Source organism: Oculina patagonica, chromosome 4 (assembly GCF_052425735.1).
Source record: "Oculina patagonica isolate OP01 chromosome 4, crgOcupat, whole genome shotgun sequence".
Classification (NCBI taxonomy): Eukaryota; Metazoa; Cnidaria; class Anthozoa; order Scleractinia; family Oculinidae; genus Oculina; species Oculina patagonica.
Genome location: NC_135761.1, coordinates 26,984,717 through 27,002,799, shown reverse-complemented (window position 1 = coordinate 27,002,799; position 18,083 = coordinate 26,984,717). Strand labels below are relative to the sequence as shown.

Here is an 18,083-nt window from a genome sequence, read left to right as displayed (position 1 = left end):
AACTTAAGACCACGTGTGAGCGCGAAAAAATTCAACTTTCCTTCGAAAGTATAGATTTCATAAATCTACATTTTAGAACTTTTAAAACTATTGTTAGACGAGGTGCTCCAAAATCTCTATGTTGCAAACGTTTTGAAGCTCGGGAGATCTCCGCAAATTTTCCGCGGACATCTTCGGGAATTCGCCAAGTGTAAGCCATGCATTAACCTGCTTTATTCCCGCCCGGGGGCAAGGAACAAAGCAAGCCATGCATTGTTCTCTATTCAGCTAACTGATAGCTTTTGGCAGCCATTTTGCTTGTACAGGAATCAAATGCCAAGTGTGTTTTTCTACCAGAAGATTTTTTCTTAACAAAGTTTCTTTTTAGCAGAAATCGATAAGATAGTGCAGTTACATCAAGAGGAGACGATATGAAACAAGAAGTCTGGCTTATTTCACCAGTTACTTTAACAGAAATTAAAACTTAGTTCTACATTGAACTGAAAGTACGATAACTTTTTTGTGGATCAGTCGAGCCCCAAGTTGACGGAATACGAGTTGATTTCGCTCTTCTTTGAATTAAGTTATCTAAATGAAACTTGTAGAATATTACCAGGTCGTCTATTTTAATTTGAAAATAAAACTGAAATCAGTAGTGTGATTCTGTTTGAGGCATTTAAATTTCGCTACTGACATCTTTATCGAACTCAGTTGTCAGACTCCATGAATACCACCCATTATGAGATTCATTTCGATGACAGTTACATTAATATGACATTACTGTTGGCTTGGGAAGCAAAAACAATTATCTTAAGTTCGTGTATCATACCTTTTAACGTATATGCTTTGTATCATTCGGCCTACAACAAAGTCATCTTTACTATTTGAAAATGAGAAAGTCGGCGCAAGCCTGGGATCCGCCGCTTAACTTTCCCATCTCCTTGTAAAGTAGCTGTGAAAACCCCAAACCAGCTTTCAAGCACAATTACTGTAGGAAGGACAGGTTTCCCAACGGAAGGTAAATTACACCAACGTTTTCCGTAAACAAGACAACCGCAAAAAAACATGTGACAAATTATTCTCACCCCGATGTTACTAAAGCACGCAAGGGAAAATAATTGTGTAATCGGGCAATTTGAAGAATCCAAGCAAAATTAGTATCATGGTCAGGATAACATTTGTTACATTTTATTCGGGTCAGTCGACAGTGGACAAAAACACCGTTAATCGGTGACGGCGGAAGAGCAAACCTGTATCATACGCACATGTGGATTCTTGCTGCTGTTTTTTGACGGAAAGCACAATTTCATTGGGTTCATTTTGTCGTAAGTTCGGCAGCATGTATTGGTTTGCACATTTTTTTGAAAAGTATGTTTCCTGAAGTTATCTTTTAGATTACCATCTTTACGGAAAAGGAATTGTATGTGGTGTTACACTCCTTTATTTTATACAAGGATTGTTAGTACACCGTAAACGATGCAGACTAGTACGTAAATAATGGTTCTCTCGCGTGTTTTGCTTAAGCAATTTTTAACTAGCGGTATGTAAAGCACTGCTCACTATAATTTCATTAATTATACAATAAGTTTTCATTTAGCACTTCAAAAATTTATACAAGGTCATCCAGAAATAACTCAACGACACCTGTATAATAAATTACACAAAATTATGAAACTTGGAATTTGCTTTTACCAAACCTTCACAAATATTGCTCCCAAAAAGCTTGCATGTAACGTGGAACAGCAACCTAATTAAGTTTGTTTACCAAAATGGCTAGGTTAATGGGATAAAAACCAAACGTAAATTTTACATCCCAATATTTTGCGACAAGGAGCTATATTAAAAAAAAAATAAATATTGTTTGAAGTGGGTCCCGGGCTTATAACAGCCTACTTGTTTTTCTTTTATGTTACGTGTAAACATTTTAACTTGCAAGAAAAGAGAAACTGTGATATAATTATTACCAACGAGACAGGCGAGCGAAAACGCGAGCCTGTCTCGGCGGCAGTATACCGTAGAATTCCGGTTATAAGCCCTGGGCTTATACAACTTCGTAAGGGTTTTTGTCTGGGCTTATAAGCGGAGGGGCTTATATTCGGGAGGGCTTATAAGCGGAAGGAAAAAACCGTTTCTAAACAAGCCTCGGGAGTGTTGATCGAAATACGTTTTTAAGTTAAAAACGCACAAAAGAGCAACATTTAGCCCTGTTCAGTACTGTCATCCGGTAGAGGGGGGCTTATATCCGGGGGGCTTTCCGGATGTATTTTCTTGTTTCCAGGTTGATGGGCCTATAACCGGGGGGGCTTATAAGCGGGGGGGGGGGGCTTATAACCGGAATTTTACGGTATAGAGCCGTGCGTAGTGTGAGGGCTATGCAGAAAAAATCTCAGAATCTTTCAGCTCGCGATTTTCGTGTAATCCGGTTCTGGTAGTGATATTTTTTTGACCATATTAGGATGTTGGCGGAAGTTGTCGAAAACACAATTTCCGATGTTTTTAGCCAATCCGTTCAGCGGAATCTGTTCAGCACGTGCACACTTTGTTGTAGTTTGGCCAATCAGCGCGCTACTAATTTGTTTAGCACGTGCGTGATGCATTGGCAACTAAAATTCCCAGACAAGTTGCGTGTTAGATAACAAAGAGGTTTTAAATCTGTTCGCTTCAAAAAGCCAAAATTCCCGAACTAGAGATTGAAATACGAAAGAAACTTGAATTAAACTTTGTTTAGAATTTAATTTCATTCAAAATAAGGCAAGAAATGCCCCCGGGGGGGGGGGGACTCGCATATGAAAGTGACGGGGATGCTCGTCGTCTCGCTTAGGGGTGTAAATTTCGGATTTTTGGTCTCGCTTAGGGTGTTCCGGGCAAAACGCCAATATTTTTACCAAAACGCCAAAATTTTTAGTCATCATGGTCTCGATTAGGGTTGCACACGAACAAATTTATAAACAAATAATTGTATTCTCAGTTTTTTGTTAGCTTTTAGGGGTCAAGAAAAGCTTGACCCACACCCATATTGGTCTCTTTTAGGGGTTCTTTTCAAAATTTCCGACGAGCATCCCCGTCCGTTAGGTTGGGCTATGAAAACAACAGGGAAACGAATTTGGTGTCGTGGATTTTATCGATCAGAAGAGAGCTATTTAGAGTTTTTTTTCGTTTCTCGAATTTATAAAATAAATGCCCTTTACTTCATTTTTTACTGGAGTGTCTAGCTTTTTTTTTCTCGGACAACCGAACAACAACAGTTTAACGTGACATTTGAGACGTCACGCATTGCGCGTGATGAATTATTCTCGGAACGGTGGTAGTAAAATAAAACAAACTTGTTCCATCTTTGGCCACAAAGATGGAACCTCAAATTTGATGGATACTTACGTGTTAAGTGGATTTAACTGCAGTGTGGAAAGTTTAAAATGATTTGTTTTGGCAAATCTTTGTAAAAGTTTGCTTTTTGTTTCGTAATTTATTTTCCGAGTTCAGTCGGTCATAGCAACTTTGATTATAAGACCGTTAGGACTTAAAAAAAAAAGCTAAAACTGCAGCGATAGCGGCATCGAACAACAATGGCTTGAAACTCTCAAAAACATGGAGTTTAGGAGATTTCTCACTAAATCTTCACTACTTTCACGGTATTATTTTAGAACTTTTTCCTCATTTAGCCTTCACAAAATCGCATTTTATTCCAGAAACATTCAAGATTTTCAAAGAAAACACCCAATATTTATTGATCGGACCAAAATCATAAAGCGTACTTTCAGCCAAACATTTACAATTATCCTCCCTTCTTCTCTCGATCTCCCGTTGTACTCGTTGGCATTTTTACCGATAGGTACCACTGTACTGTCGTAAATTGTAATAACGTCGTGAATTGTAATACCTGTCGTAAATTGTAATAACAGTTGTCGTGAATTGTAATACCTGTCGTAAATTGTAATAACAGTTGTCGTAAATTGTAATAATGCACCTATCGCAAATTGTAATAACACATTGCCGTAATTTGTAATACTGCGAGCTGTCGTAAATTGTAATAACACCTTGTCGTGTTTTGTAATAAGCAGTATTATCACACTCTATTCTTAACTTCAGATCTAGAGCAGTTTCTAATGGCAGCCTGGCAGGCCATTTTTGATCGTTTGGTAATGCTTTATGGTGAATTTGTTGCATGGAAAGAGAAAAACTACATTGAAAACATAATATTTCGCGCTCGTAACTAGTGCCAGTCCATGAAGGACCCCCCTAAACTCTGGCGACGTACATCGAAGGGAATTAGTGAGAGGCTCCGGCAATTGTTATTATTTTTTTTTTCAAAAAATGTGCATTATTTTGATAAAAGAAAGAAAATACAAAACAAAATTCAAGTTCACAGCTTGTTTTTTTTTTTCTAAATAAAAAGGGTAGAAATGGTACCTCATTAGTACTTAATTGCATTGCCCAGCCCCTCACTCTCAGGAGTGTTGGCACGGAGTGGGAAAGGTTAACTTCGCTGTTTCTTAGTTTTTACCTTTTTAACATTTATTTTTCAGTTATCTGGCTTCAACCTTTCTCCGCCGATGATATTAATAAAAGGGTTATTCACCGGACAATTCTTTCAGCCAAAACAAAATAAAAAAGCCATCCAAACAAAATTATTTAATTGAACATCACTGTGAAAATAGGAGGAGTTCGGAATTACAATGGGTGGTCTGATACCACAACATCATTGCCGTGGAGCCTGGAAACAAAATCAATATGATGGCAATAAATATTGAGGAAGACAAGGTCGATGTGGTTGTAAAAATCAAACGAAAACACGGAGAAAAGAAAGAAGAACCGCCATTACTACTATTGAGTGTTAAGAAATGCCATTAATCTGTTGTGTTTGACTACGTCATTATCTTCCTCATAGCTCGTTTTACTTTTTTTAACGTGAAAATTTAAGTCGGTCAGACGACACCGAAGGGAGATAAAGGGTGGAATGGCTCAACACTTAAAAGACAAGCTAAATATCATGACAATATGTTTAGATGGTTTTTCCCTCACAAAAATGAAGACCAATGACTTGTTAAAAACCGACTAGAGGAATAACAAATGTAACTTCACGTTTCCTTACAACGTGCTTTGCTGCAAATTTGTCGCAATTCTGGTGAGTAGTTAGCTAATAATGTTGAATAACTATGACGATACAAAGCAGGAATAAATTTACACCACGAAATCTTTAACTGTTTTTCCCCAGTTATAGAAAACGAAAACCAGGTTTCTGTATGATTGCTAATTCTCATATTAAAGGATTATTACAAAACACGACAATGTGTTATTACAATTTACGACAGCTCGGAGTATTACAAAATACGGCAATGTGTTATTACAATTTGCGATAGGTGCGTTATTACAAATCACGACAATTGTTATTACAATTTACGACAGCTATTACAATTCACGACAACTGTTATTACAATTTACAACAGGTATTACAATTCACGACGTTTATTACAATTCACGACAGTACATACCACTAGTAATTTAATTTAGATGTTCATTTATTAGTAAGTACCAAGCCGATTTCGATATATTCTTTGCGGTTTCCAGTTACTTCATTTTCTTCTCGATCAATTAAACCTGACTTAAAAATCCACAAGGAAAAGTTTGCACGAGTCTCCGGTAATAACTGTATCATTTATAAAGGGAAGCATGTTCACGGACCCTCAAAAAACGGCCGATTCGTACTTGGCATGTGTTCAGTGCTGGTTACATGTAACATTTACCGCAGTTATCGCTTTGAACCATTAGTGTTGTTTGTACTAAATAGGTGAGGAAGTTTCTCCTTCGATGACATATGACAGTGAAAGAACTAGATCAAAAGACAATTGAAGAAAAATTGTACAAACGACACAAACAGTGTTTCAAGCTTGAATCAAGTGCGTTAGCAGTCCCGGGAATGTGTAAACAAAGTTCGTGAATGCGCACTCTGAGACAACGCGTTTGATGATCAAGACTTAATGCCCGTTTCAATGAGTAAATTTTGTAATTTTAGATTGTTAGATTTTTAGCATTGTTTTTAGTTCTTGATTGTATTTTATATTAGAGGGCCACTGGTTTGTCAGTTTTTACTGTTATGTGTTTACCCTCTATAAATAAAGTTGATTATTATTATTATTATTATTAATGAGTAAAATCTACAATAACTAGCAGCAGTTTCTACATCTATTACATGACTTACACTGGATGCCACAAGTGAGGTTTGACTCGCGATTGATTCCAATTTGGAGCTCTGTCTTCCTTTGTTGTTTTAATCGCCGCTAGGTTGAAAGATCTTTTTTCTTCGCTGACAGTTCAGCGCATGCTCAAAGAACCATTTTCCGCACATTCCAAAATGGGGACAGACCATTTTTTTTTTTGGAATCCTGAAAAGAGTATTTGCAAGAGCAAATAAATAAATTGTTTGCAGGTGACGAGAAGGGGGAAATATAAAAGTTTGCAGACAGAAGATATTCAGCTATTTTAACATCATAATGTTTAGTTTGATTTGTGTGAGTTAATTTATTTCTATTAATTCAAGTGCCAGATAAAACCCAAGATGATTTTCAAAATGTTTATTCATTAACTGGTTTAATACGGTTAAGATGATTTTTTTTAAGATATTAAAAAAAAAAACAAAAAAACAGTTCCATTGTTGCTTATAGAATTTTTAGTGGTATTCAGCCTTATATGAAATTTACATACCATTTAGTTTATATTTATGTGATTGGATCAATAATAATATTTTAATAAATAATAATTATAAAAACAATATATAATTATAATGAAAATTTTCCCAAAATCCTTTGCAACTGAAAAATCGTCAATGCCAAATAACTTGGTCAGTTTGAAGTCAGCAGGAGTAGTACGTCGTATAGAAATAACTCTTACCATAAACTACTTCTTGTATAAGTCCTAGGTTGATGACGTCATTAGTCACGTGACTTTGCTCAGAAGTTCGTTTTTAATCACTGTGACAAAAATAGTTTATTACTAAAAAAACCAGTCATTGCAGTTTGAAGCACATTGGTGTGAGGCATTTCGGACTGCCCAGGTACCGAACATAATTGAGGGGGGTGAATAGGGGTATGCAAATCCGCCGATCCGTGCTATTTTTGGCTAAATCCGTCAATCCGTCACTATTTTTGTACAAATCCGAATCCACATTACTTGAAAATTTTATGTGGTATATAGTTTCACTCCAACAGACAGTAAATGTTGTTTTCATGCCATTTTTTCAAGAAGTTTCTTTTCATTGCTTGTTTTTGCGACAATAATATTCCGCTAACGTACCGACAAAGACCGACCAAAGTGATTCCGGGAATGTCGTTTAGTATCCACGATTCGAACTTCCTGACATGAAGAAACTGAAATCCGCTCCAAAATTCACAGCTAATCCGCAATCCGCTGTATTTTCGAAATCCACAAATCCGCTCAATATTTTGCAAAAATCCACAATCTGTGCACTTTTTTAGGCTAAATCCGTCGATCCGCAAACCTACTCACCCCCTCTATAATTAGTATGATACTAACAGAGTTGTGGAAATCAAAGGAAGACAGTGCTGTGTGTGTTAGCACAGAAGAGATGATAGCTGAGATGAAGAAGGAGAATAGTGTGCAGGTTGAAAACGATCTAGTGGTGGGATCTGCGGATGTGAAGGCACTCTATCCGAGTCTGGACATAGACTTTACGATTGAAAAAGTTTGCGATATCTTCTTTGAGAGTGATGTTCAGGTGGAGGGAGTAGACTACGAAGAAGTTGGGCTTTACCTGGCGATCAACATCGAACCGGAAGTACTTCAGAGATCAAATATAACCTATGTATGTCCCACAAGGAGATCCAAACGCGGGAGAAGACCAACAATAACAGCAAGTGGTACGGAAGAGAAGAAAGAGAAGCGTTTCAAACCGTGGAATCTGCCTAAAAAGCAGGCCGATGAACGTGCCAAGAGATTAATGCTCAGAGAAGCATTACACGTGGCGTTATCAGTGATCATGAAGAACCATGTATACACATTCAACAACGAGATCAAGAAACAAACGAAAGGCGGACCAATCGGCCTGAAATTGACAGGAGTCTTGGCACAAATATTCATGATCTGGTGGGACAGAGAATTTGCATGCAGGCTTAAGGTTGTTGGAATTGTACAGAAGATGAACCTGAGATATGTAGATGACATAAACGTTGCTGCAAAAGCAACTGTACCAGGACTGAGATACGTGGAAGGGAAAATTGTCATGGACACCACAAAAGTGGAAGAAGACGAGAAACGAACTTCAGACGAAAGGACTATGGAACTGATAAGGCAAGTTGGAGATGATATCCATCCATCGATAAAGCTTGAGGTCGACTACCGATCGAAGCATCCAGACGAGAAGTTGCCAATCTTAGACTTGAAGGTCTGGGTCGAGCACATCCTCGGAGACCCAGGGGCAGTTAGTGGGGGCGGGAGAAAGTCTATACGGGCGAAAAAATTCGCCGAAATTTTTTTTCGCCCGTATAGACTTTCTCCCGTCCCCACTAACTGCCCCTGGGTCTCCGAGGATGGGTCGAGCACAGAGTGAAGGAGGTTCAAGGATCAAACCAGATGGTGTCTGTGATGATGTATGAATTCTACACAAAAGAAATAGCGTCTAAAGCATTGGTTAACGCAAGATCGGCAAGATGTCTGCGAGCGTGAAGAGGACAGTGCTGTCTCAAGCAGTGCTACGTGTGCTATTGAATTGCAGTCCGCTTCTGCCCTGCATGGGCGAATGTAGTGGAGAAAGTAGAGGAGATGGTTCTTCGAATGCAGTATTCGGGCTTCGGGATACAACCAGAACTTCAGGTACGAAGTAGTTGACTCTGCTATCAAGGCTTACAGAGCAAGGCAGGAGGCCGAACTGAAAGGAGAGAGACCAATACATCGACCAAAAGGATGGAGGAGAAACAAGAGAGAAACAGAGAAATCTAAAAAGAAAGAGGACTGGTACAAGAAAGGTGGAAACGAAGCGGTTATATTCGTGCCTGCGACACCTGGATCAAGGCTGCAGAAGGAGTACCAGAGAGAAATCAGAGACCAGGGTTATAGGATAAAGGTGGTAGAAAAGACAGGTACGACACTGAAGGCAGTGCTGCAGAAGTCCGACCCGTTCAAACGGCAAAGGTGTGGGAGAGAAGACTGCCTGGTTTGCAAACAAGCTGGGAAAGGCCCATGTAATGCACACGGCGTAACGTACGATATTGAATGTCAGGGATGCAAAGATAAGTACATTGGTGAGACAGCCAGAAATGCCTATACAAGAGACATAGAGCACACAGGGGGTTTAGAGAACCAAGATGACGGAACATGCCTGACGAGGCTGAGATTTCAGCGAAATTTATAGCAGTAAACAAAGATATTTTTAATATTTTAACTCCAAAATCGTGCGTTCAAAGAATAGCAAAGACAAAAAATGTCAAGAAATTACCGAAGTTTATCTAATTCTTTTAACGCTTCGACGAAAGAACTTTCCGAAGCATTTTTTAAGCGTTAAATAACTATACGGGAGCCACAGTTTTATCATAAACTGTGTAAATTTTTCTTCAAAAAATAAGAACCGATTAATAATGGTAATAGGACTGAGTGGAGTTCAATTCGGTCTGTAGTCATACGAGTGATTAACAAAATCGGACGACCGGGTAGCGATTTGTTTAATATGAGTACAATTACAGACAGAATTGGACGACACAAAGTCCTATTATCAATTAATCATAAGTATAACAAAATTCGAGGAAAAATTTAGACAAGCCAATCCTGTTGAGGATTTATCCTCACTAGTTTTGATCATGGATGTATATTGTCACTTTTAATCCAGAGTTCGTGGGTTTGACTACAGCAGATATAGCGAAATGTTCTGAAATGTAGTGTACTGAAACACAGCGTTTGTCTCTTAGTCTCCTGTATTCAAAAAAGGAGTCTGTTGCTCGAAGGAGGAAGTAAATAATGAAATGCGAGACGGCTTCTTGTCTCGATTCAAAAAAGGAGTCTGTTGCTTGAAGGAGGAAGTAAATAATGAAAACTGACACGCAATATACGCGCAAGCGTTTTGCATTTGTCAGTCACTAGTCGGATTAAAGGGAAGCGAAGAAGCCAAATAAGGGAGTAAAAACAGCCTGTCATACCTACAACTTGGAAAAGACATGCGTAGGCCAGTTTTAAAGTTCTAGGAAGGAACTGTCAATTTACTATTGAAAACGTATTGCTTAAGAAGGTAGTGATAAAAAGAGAACTACCTGGGCATGTTTACTCTCACTAAAAAATTAATTTCCTTTTCCGTTCAGTTTTTCAGTTTTCAAGGATTGTCATGGATAGTCACGATTTGCTCTGTGCTCTCTTGCGTCAATCGAGTGAATAAAGAGTCACTATATATTTATTTGTCATCACTGTTCTAGCATTTGTGATCGAAGATCTCAATTTTATCTGTTTCGTTTTTCTCAGTTTCTCTTGGGCTTATACAGGAAATTCAATTGCAGTTCCAAACACAATTATTTACTAAGCAATAATGATTTTTGTGGACTTGAACGTGACTGACCAGAAGTAGCTTACCTCAGTGAATCGTGCATGCATGCATGCATTCTTTCTATAACAAAGGTAATTGATCATCCTTCAGAATTTTTGTTTTTTAAAACAAATTAAAATAGCTAGTCTAGAAAATAACACCGATAAGTCTTTGGATTGGCTTGTGTTTTTACCTTTTTTTGGCCGCATGCTCTAGTCTCCACTCGAGTTCAGGTCCATACTGTAAGAACTGACTGGTGTTTACGACCCGAGAGCGAAGTGTGCAGGCCATTTATCGAAGAGAAAAACAATCATCCGTATCTTAAAGTACGGGCCGAGAAAATGAGGTTAACAAGTTATTTATTATTTTTCTTATTCTGAAAGCACGCGTCAAAAGGCTTCCTTTGACTGATGGGCGGAAACAGTTTGGCCGTTTGCTCGATTGATTGAGACGCGAACCCGAACTTCGAACGCTTTACTTTTACGATAACTCATACAGTTATTTTCAGTTAGGGCATAAAAAATGGCTACAGTTCAAGATTAATTTGAAACAACTTCTAAAGGTGGTTAACAGACAAGGCTTGTTAATTTTACGTCGATTTTCGAAAACTTGAAAACACGACAGTGTTCCTTACAAATACAGAGCGATGGAACACCGTCGTGGAATTACTGGACAAAAACCTCAACAATTTTCTACGCGCTTTGTTGTGTCTTATTGAGAGGCGGCCAGGGATGCTTGGTCTCGATTGAAGCTGGCTGAATATTGAACACACAGAAATCGCTTCAATGGTTGTCATAGCAAAGAGTCTGAAGATTTAGAGTGAAGATATATTCCGGCTGAATGTTGAGACATTTTAACCTGCAGATTGGCAGCTTAATTCAGTTTTCAACATAAATAAACAGACATCTTAATTAATTGGCCGAGGAACTTGTCAAACATCAACTAATACGTTTTTCGCGTCAAATGTTCTATTCTCGAATGTTCTACTCTTGACAAAACTCTTTAAACCATTTTCATTTTTTATTGGTCTTTTTCACAGTGTTTACAGTCAAGTTCCCGAGTATAGTCATGTTCGAGTTGCGCTAATAATTAACACCGCGGGAACAAATACGTTCTTTTATAAGGACTTAAAGTAGTCTATTTTACAAAGCGAATAGAAGTTTGTAAAAAAAGTCGTATTTAGTGCAAGTTAACCTTTACGCATTAATTAACATAGCTACCTCTGCTAACCACTAAAAGTATACTCTATGGATTCGCTCAGATTCGCCTAAAGAGAGCACAAAATTAAACCAGATATTAAAAATATAGTTATACCAAGCCGTTAACATTTTATTGTGCTAGTTACCTGCCGAAAATGCAAGCAACTGTGACCGTGCAGCAAAGTGCGCACAGAGTATTTGATGTCGAGGGCTGATCATTGTTGTACTTATTCTATACAGTTTAAGTTTCTTCAAGCAAGATTTTTAAGCAGACTAGCTAATTAAAGCACCCTTATCTTTTTGGAATTTACATCTAATTTTTTTGTCCTGCTGGTGTTAATAAAAAAATTGAAGACTACAGGTAACTTGTAAACAAAACCTTCAGTGTCACCATTCTTGAACTTCTCTTTGCAGGTGGATTAAGAATAAATGTTCCTGTTTGAATTCGTTGTGAATATTAATTCTTTCTTATTTAACACCAAGACAGTGTAAATAGACTGTTCGAACCACAGGATTTAAAACTCTTTAACCAAAAGCCATTATTCTTTGTTAATGAAAAACCGTTCACCACTAAATTTTATTACGAAAAAAAGGGATTGCTCAAAGTTGAAGAAGGACTTATCGCTAAATTTCCGCTTGAGATAATTAAGCAAATTATTAGAAGAAGGCAGGTTTATTTTGTCACAAAAAGGATTTGAAAAAAATATTTTAACCTGGCACGAGTGATTTGCATGAAAACTAAAAATTGGTAATACGTTTAGTTTCCGGGATACGAAATAAGGTCTGTTTTTAACTCCTCGAGAGTTTCTGCCGACTAATAACTTGGACACTTAAAGGAAAATAATGTAGTCACAATTTGTCAAGATATTATTTCGCCTCTGAGTGTAGGGGGAAAAGTGAAGGTGTTTACATATGTTGTAGACAGGTCTCGGCATTTTTGCTCAAATTAACACAAACTTCCGCAAGCTAAAGAATATCATCATCAGATCAAAAGATTTAAAAACGTGAAAAGGTGCGCAACTAAAGAATTGGTATTGTTTTTCACAAAGACAAACTGGATCTATTAAACCCTTGGATGTCATTCGAAGCTTATTGAGCAATATTTGTTAGAACTTAAAATGGGACCTTGGCAAATGTGTATTTTGTCAAAGAGAAAATTTGCATCGATTGGGTAAAATTATGCTGAACTGTGATAGTCCCATCCTCGGAGACCCAGGAGCAGTTAGTGCTTGTGAGGGAGACGCAAGACTGCGGGAAAAAAGTTCGGCATAGAAATGTTGGATTGATTGAAAGTTGCCCCTGGGGAAAGAGTCTTACCAGGCCAGTTCTATACTGCTCTCCGAATACTGCCTCCTGATTGGGCAGAAACGTTCTTTTAATTCCCTTTGTATTATTCTGCCCAATCGGCGGACTGCAGGTCTACAATTCTTTATGTGTATTTCAATACACAGTTTATACACAAAACCAGTTCGCTCACTATCTTGCCTGTTCGCCAAGATTTTGCTCGAGAAGTGAAAATTTCGGCTTTTGCCTTCCATGGTCGAGAAAGTAGGAAGGTTGACGGCCATTCCTACGGTGAAATGTCGGATGACAGCCCCATACGTTTATTATGCAAAATATAAACAGTTCTTTATTTAGGGCCTTTTGGACTGCAAAGCTTTGTCCAAGTTATTTCTTTGTTTTGCTTACTTTCCAAAAGAGTTTTAGACTTTAAAAAGGTTACGATTTTTTTGGCGATTTAGTGCGTCAGAAAAAGCTAAAATAATTCAAGACTTAAGAAAAAAATAAAAAAAACTTAAGTGTTTTCGCGTTCAAAACACGGAAAAGCAAATGCAGGAATTGCTGCTGCACGCTCTGCACGCGTAGCTAGTCGGCCGCTCGACACATCTGCCTGATTATGCGTGAAAGATTTCACGTGTTTGTAGAAGTTTCGCTTCAAGGCAGCGAATGGTTTTCCCATGAAATGTCAGAAAAACCTGTAAACATCGATTTTCTCGACTTGCACATCGCAAACAGCACGCAAGTGTTAGGAAGGCACTTCCGAAAATTTTTCTTCCCAAGTAAAGTCTTGTATATATAATTCGTATTAGAATGACACACGAAATGGACTGCAGACCTGCAGCCCGCTGATTGGGCGGAATAATACAAAGGGAATACAAAGAACTTTTCTGCCCAATCAGGAGGAAGTATTCAAAGGGCTGTTTAGAACCGGCCTGGTAAGACTCTTTCCCCAGGGGCACCTTTCATTTACTCCAACTTTTCTATGCCGAACTTTTTTTCTCGAGACCCGACTCCTGGGTCTCCGAGGATATTATAGTCCACTTACGCTCCCTTATTGACAGCTACAAAGAAAACACATTTGACAGATAATTTTACTTTTATAACCAATGAAATTTATTTTTGCCAGTAACACGATACGTCATGAGTCGGGCATCCACTTACCTTTTCATGCAGCGCCGTTAAAATAATTGTTACATATTGAAACCGCTATTTTTTGGCTCTGCAGAGGCGATTTCTTAGCTTCGTTAGCAAAAAATTTAGGCTTCAAAAATTTTTTCTTGGACAGTTTTATGTCATCGTGTTTGCATTTTGGAATTTGAAATTTACAAGACAATTTTAGGCAGGTGCATAATGATTATTTATATTGTCTCGCATGAAATTTCTAAATGCTCGGTGGTAAAAGTATTATATTTGCTAATGGGAAGCGCTAACTATTAATTAAACACCCCGCTTTCGCATGCTGCAGCCAAGCTTTTCTTCAGTTTTGCGGAAATATCACGACGTTACGATGAGGCTGGGAATGACTTTATTGTTCCCTGTGATCTTTAACGCTATTATCCAGGTTTGTGTTTCGTCTTTTTACTACTTAGCACTGTTATTTGCAATTTTGAATGGTGGAGAAGGGGTTTTTAAGACAGTTTGTAAGTCAAGTATTGTTTTTTTTGTCTCTCGCAGGACTTCTTCTATGGTGTTAAAGCATCCCAAAACGGTAAGCATTCTTTTGTTTTTTGAATGGAGAGTTTTATCTTGCAATGTTGTTGCATGCCAGCAACGGCATCGTAAATTTGAAGTTGTCTTCCTTACAGCCTGCAAAATTATAGATATTCACACAAATTCGCGAAAATTTACCACAGTCATCATTGTCTTCATTAATTGAGAATATCATACATTTAGTTAATTTTCGAAAAGGTACAAGTGTGAGACAGGTTGGTTAATACCACCGGGTGGCACAATATATCAAATTTTTCACAAAACGTGTTGCATTCGATCTCTTGGTTGCAACTACCGGCAAAACAAAAATGGAAAACTGTCACTCTCGAGCATTATATGAAAATAAAAGCTATCATTACAAACAAGGATCATTTGGAAACCTCCGTTGTTGCTTACAATGCGAATGAACCTCTCAGACGTGTTCAACACTTCTGAAGCGGAAAATATATTTCCGCAAAACGCACGCTATAACTGCCCCTGCAGGGTTTTGGCCCAGAGGCCAAAACCTGAGGAGGCAACATTGAAGTCCGCGCTTATAATATCCGTTTATTGACCCCGTAGGGTTTTGGCCCAGAGGCCCAGAGGCCAAAACCTGAGGAGGCAACATTGAAGTCCGCGCTTATAATATCCGTTAATTGCCCCCGCAGGGTTTTAACCCAGAGGCCAAAAACCGAGGAGGCATCTTTGAAGAACGCGCGTATAATATCCGTTTATATATATACCACAACAAATCTCGATTTGGCAAAAGTGGGCGCGCAAATAGTATCGGAAGTTGTGCAGAACGCCCGCGAGTGCTACACATTCAATTCTCTGCATTTCGTATAGGCCTTATGGGCCAATATGCAAAGTTCTAGTGAATACCCAGACCACCATTCGGTCTTGTCTTCAAGCTTTTAGCTCTGATCTGACAACGTATATTTAACAATTATTCCACGAGTGCGTGTTGGAGTATATAATTTTAAATGTACCAGAACAAATCTCGATTTGCCTAAAGTGGGCGCGGAAACGGTATCGGAAGTTGTGCAGAATACCTGGAAGTGGGTATCGGGAGATGTGATAAATCCCTGAAAGGTGATTGGTGAATTATGACTGAATATAATCGAGTCTCTGCGTAGGGAATGGGTGATGATGACAACCCATCAACGAAAACACGTGCGCACTCGACTACAACGCTTCAACTGATTCTTGCAACCGTTGGTAAAAGTTCATTTATAGCTTAAGGTAAAGATATTTTGAGGTTTCATTCGAAGTCTATTTATTTAGAAAGGTCTAAAGGTCGAAAGCTTTTTTACAAAAGAGTTTGCGATTATTAACTCGCAGAAAAGTAAGGAAATCCAGATTTTCACGTAAAGAATAATTCACATTTAAGTTGCGTTCTCTTCATTTCACTAAGTCTCGAAGACGAAATTTGTCCAGGAACGAGTACGAACATATCTTCAAGATTGTCCGCAAATTACGATAAGCAAGACACAGTCTAGTACCGCCATTTGCCAGGCACAAACTACTGGAACAGAGAAAAGTGTTGATCAGTCCACCTCCAGACAATATTTGCAAAACGATATGCGACATCAAGAAAAGGGAATTCAAAAGAGATCTCGAGATAATTGTTTAGACGAGCGGCAGGCTTTGCATTGACAGAGGTGAGGAATTATTTGTATCGTGAGAAATGGTTTCTATCGTGGCCTATTGTCATGTATTCTGTGGGGGAAAATAGGTTTTAAGCATTGCTGTCTGCAGGTTAGCAACGTGGGAATTTAATTGAGTTCATAGGAAAAAAATCCCAATTATACCATGGCCACAAAGCGTTCTGCCAGTATAATTGAAATTATATAAACAAACGAAATAAGGAATATATGAGAAAACATCAGGTAACGTTCCGCTTTGCAAAACGAAATGCAGCCATCAAGAAAAGGAATTCAAAAGAGATCTCAAGATAATTATTTAAGACACGCGACAGGAGTTTGTATATTAACAGAGGTGAGAAATTCTTCTTTCGGCATCCTTTCGACTCAACTGTCAAGTTGATCATTTTTGCTTGGGCTCTCAGCCCAATTTTAAAACGTTTAACTATTGCTAAAGTTGAGCAAAACGTGGCAAAATCATGTCAGGCTGTTGCAGTCGCGTTCTTGTAACTGTAATCAAATTTACGTTTATCATTATCTTTCAGATTTTGTTAAGCATAATTTTGCTATGTTTTGGTAATTCAATTAAGTTTTACAGTTCATTTTCAAAAATCGTATGTCCTCGTTCCATCTTGAAAAGAGAAGGCCAGAAACTATTAGAAAATAGGAGCCGCCAGGGAGTATTTTCTTCATAAAGACCCCAATTTAGTAGATAGAAGAGGCAAGACATCAAGCTAAATAATGTGCAGAAAAGAAAAAAACTGATAAACAGCGGGGGCAGCCGTAGTGTCAACTATTGCGGGCCCGAGAGGCCTGCAACCCCAATCTTGACAGTGATGAGCGCACTGCGTATAACGCATGCGCGCCAGTTTGGACGGTTGGCCTATCCGGGTAAAAAAAGATGCGTTTTGAAATTTACTCGGGTCAGTGTGGACGGGGCCGGGATTTTAATGCTTTTCAGTAAAAAGTACTAAAATTGACGAATAGGTCTTCTTGCTCATAAAATGCACCTCAGGATGGAGATATAAAGTAAGTTGTTGTTGAAGGGAGAAGGGAGCCATAACAATTTTTAGGTGTTTTTCCAGACCACAAGGACAAAACTTGATCAGCCTGACTTTTTCAAGTTGAGATCTTAAGTCCCTGATGCATGACAATAATATCACTTGTTTATCGCTCCAGTACGCTTGCATGGTGAGTTTTAAAAAAATTGGACCACTTATCGTTGTTTCCATATGACTTTAGGCTCTTGAGTTTTTGAAGTAAAAATAATTCTTTTTGCTTATTATGCGAAGCAATTTACGAAATTTTTAAAACCTGACATACTGTTTGACTGACGTCTTTAACAAGACAAAACCAAGTATCGTGAAACGTTTGGAATTAATATTCAATACAACCAGGTAAACAAATTGTGCTATTAAGAAGGCGCAGCGTCTAACACCCGACATTATGTGATATATTTATATATTCCACCCAGACTATAAAAAGAAAAGTAATTTCCGCTTAGAATAACTTAAAAGTCAGAATTTTTTCATTATGTTTATACATTTACAAGGGAAAATAAAAAAGAAAAATTTTCCGCCTGGTCTTTTTTCAGCAGTTGGCAGACAAACGACACTGGAGATAGTGCAGTAGTTCTCCTTATTTCATTCACGAGTTATTTGGCGGTAATAACAAATTCTAAGCCGTGAGAAGAAAATCCTTCCCTGAAAAATAAAGAACAAAAACCTTTTACTTTATAGTTTGGTACTTATATTTTTAAGGATACTTTCATTGTGT

At 38.1% G+C, this 18,083-nt stretch overlaps 1 protein-coding gene and 1 long non-coding RNA gene across 2 annotated transcripts in view; both read left to right on the top strand.

Annotated features, from left to right (window-relative positions):
- LOC144650107 (uncharacterized) overlaps positions 1-18,083 on the top strand; it is a 150,855-nt gene that overhangs the window by 76,281 nt on the left and 56,491 nt on the right. The window lies entirely within an intron of this gene.
- Positions 14,422-18,083, top strand: part of LOC144650049 (polycystin family receptor for egg jelly-like) — a 145,398-nt gene continuing 141,736 nt past the window's right edge. The window contains exons 1-2 of the mRNA XM_078509693.1: positions 14,422-14,536; positions 14,650-14,683. Of these exons, the coding sequence (XP_078365819.1) occupies positions 14,432-14,536; positions 14,650-14,683 (139 nt within the window). The 5' untranslated portion in view covers positions 14,422-14,431. The remainder of the gene's footprint in view (positions 14,537-14,649; positions 14,684-18,083) is intronic.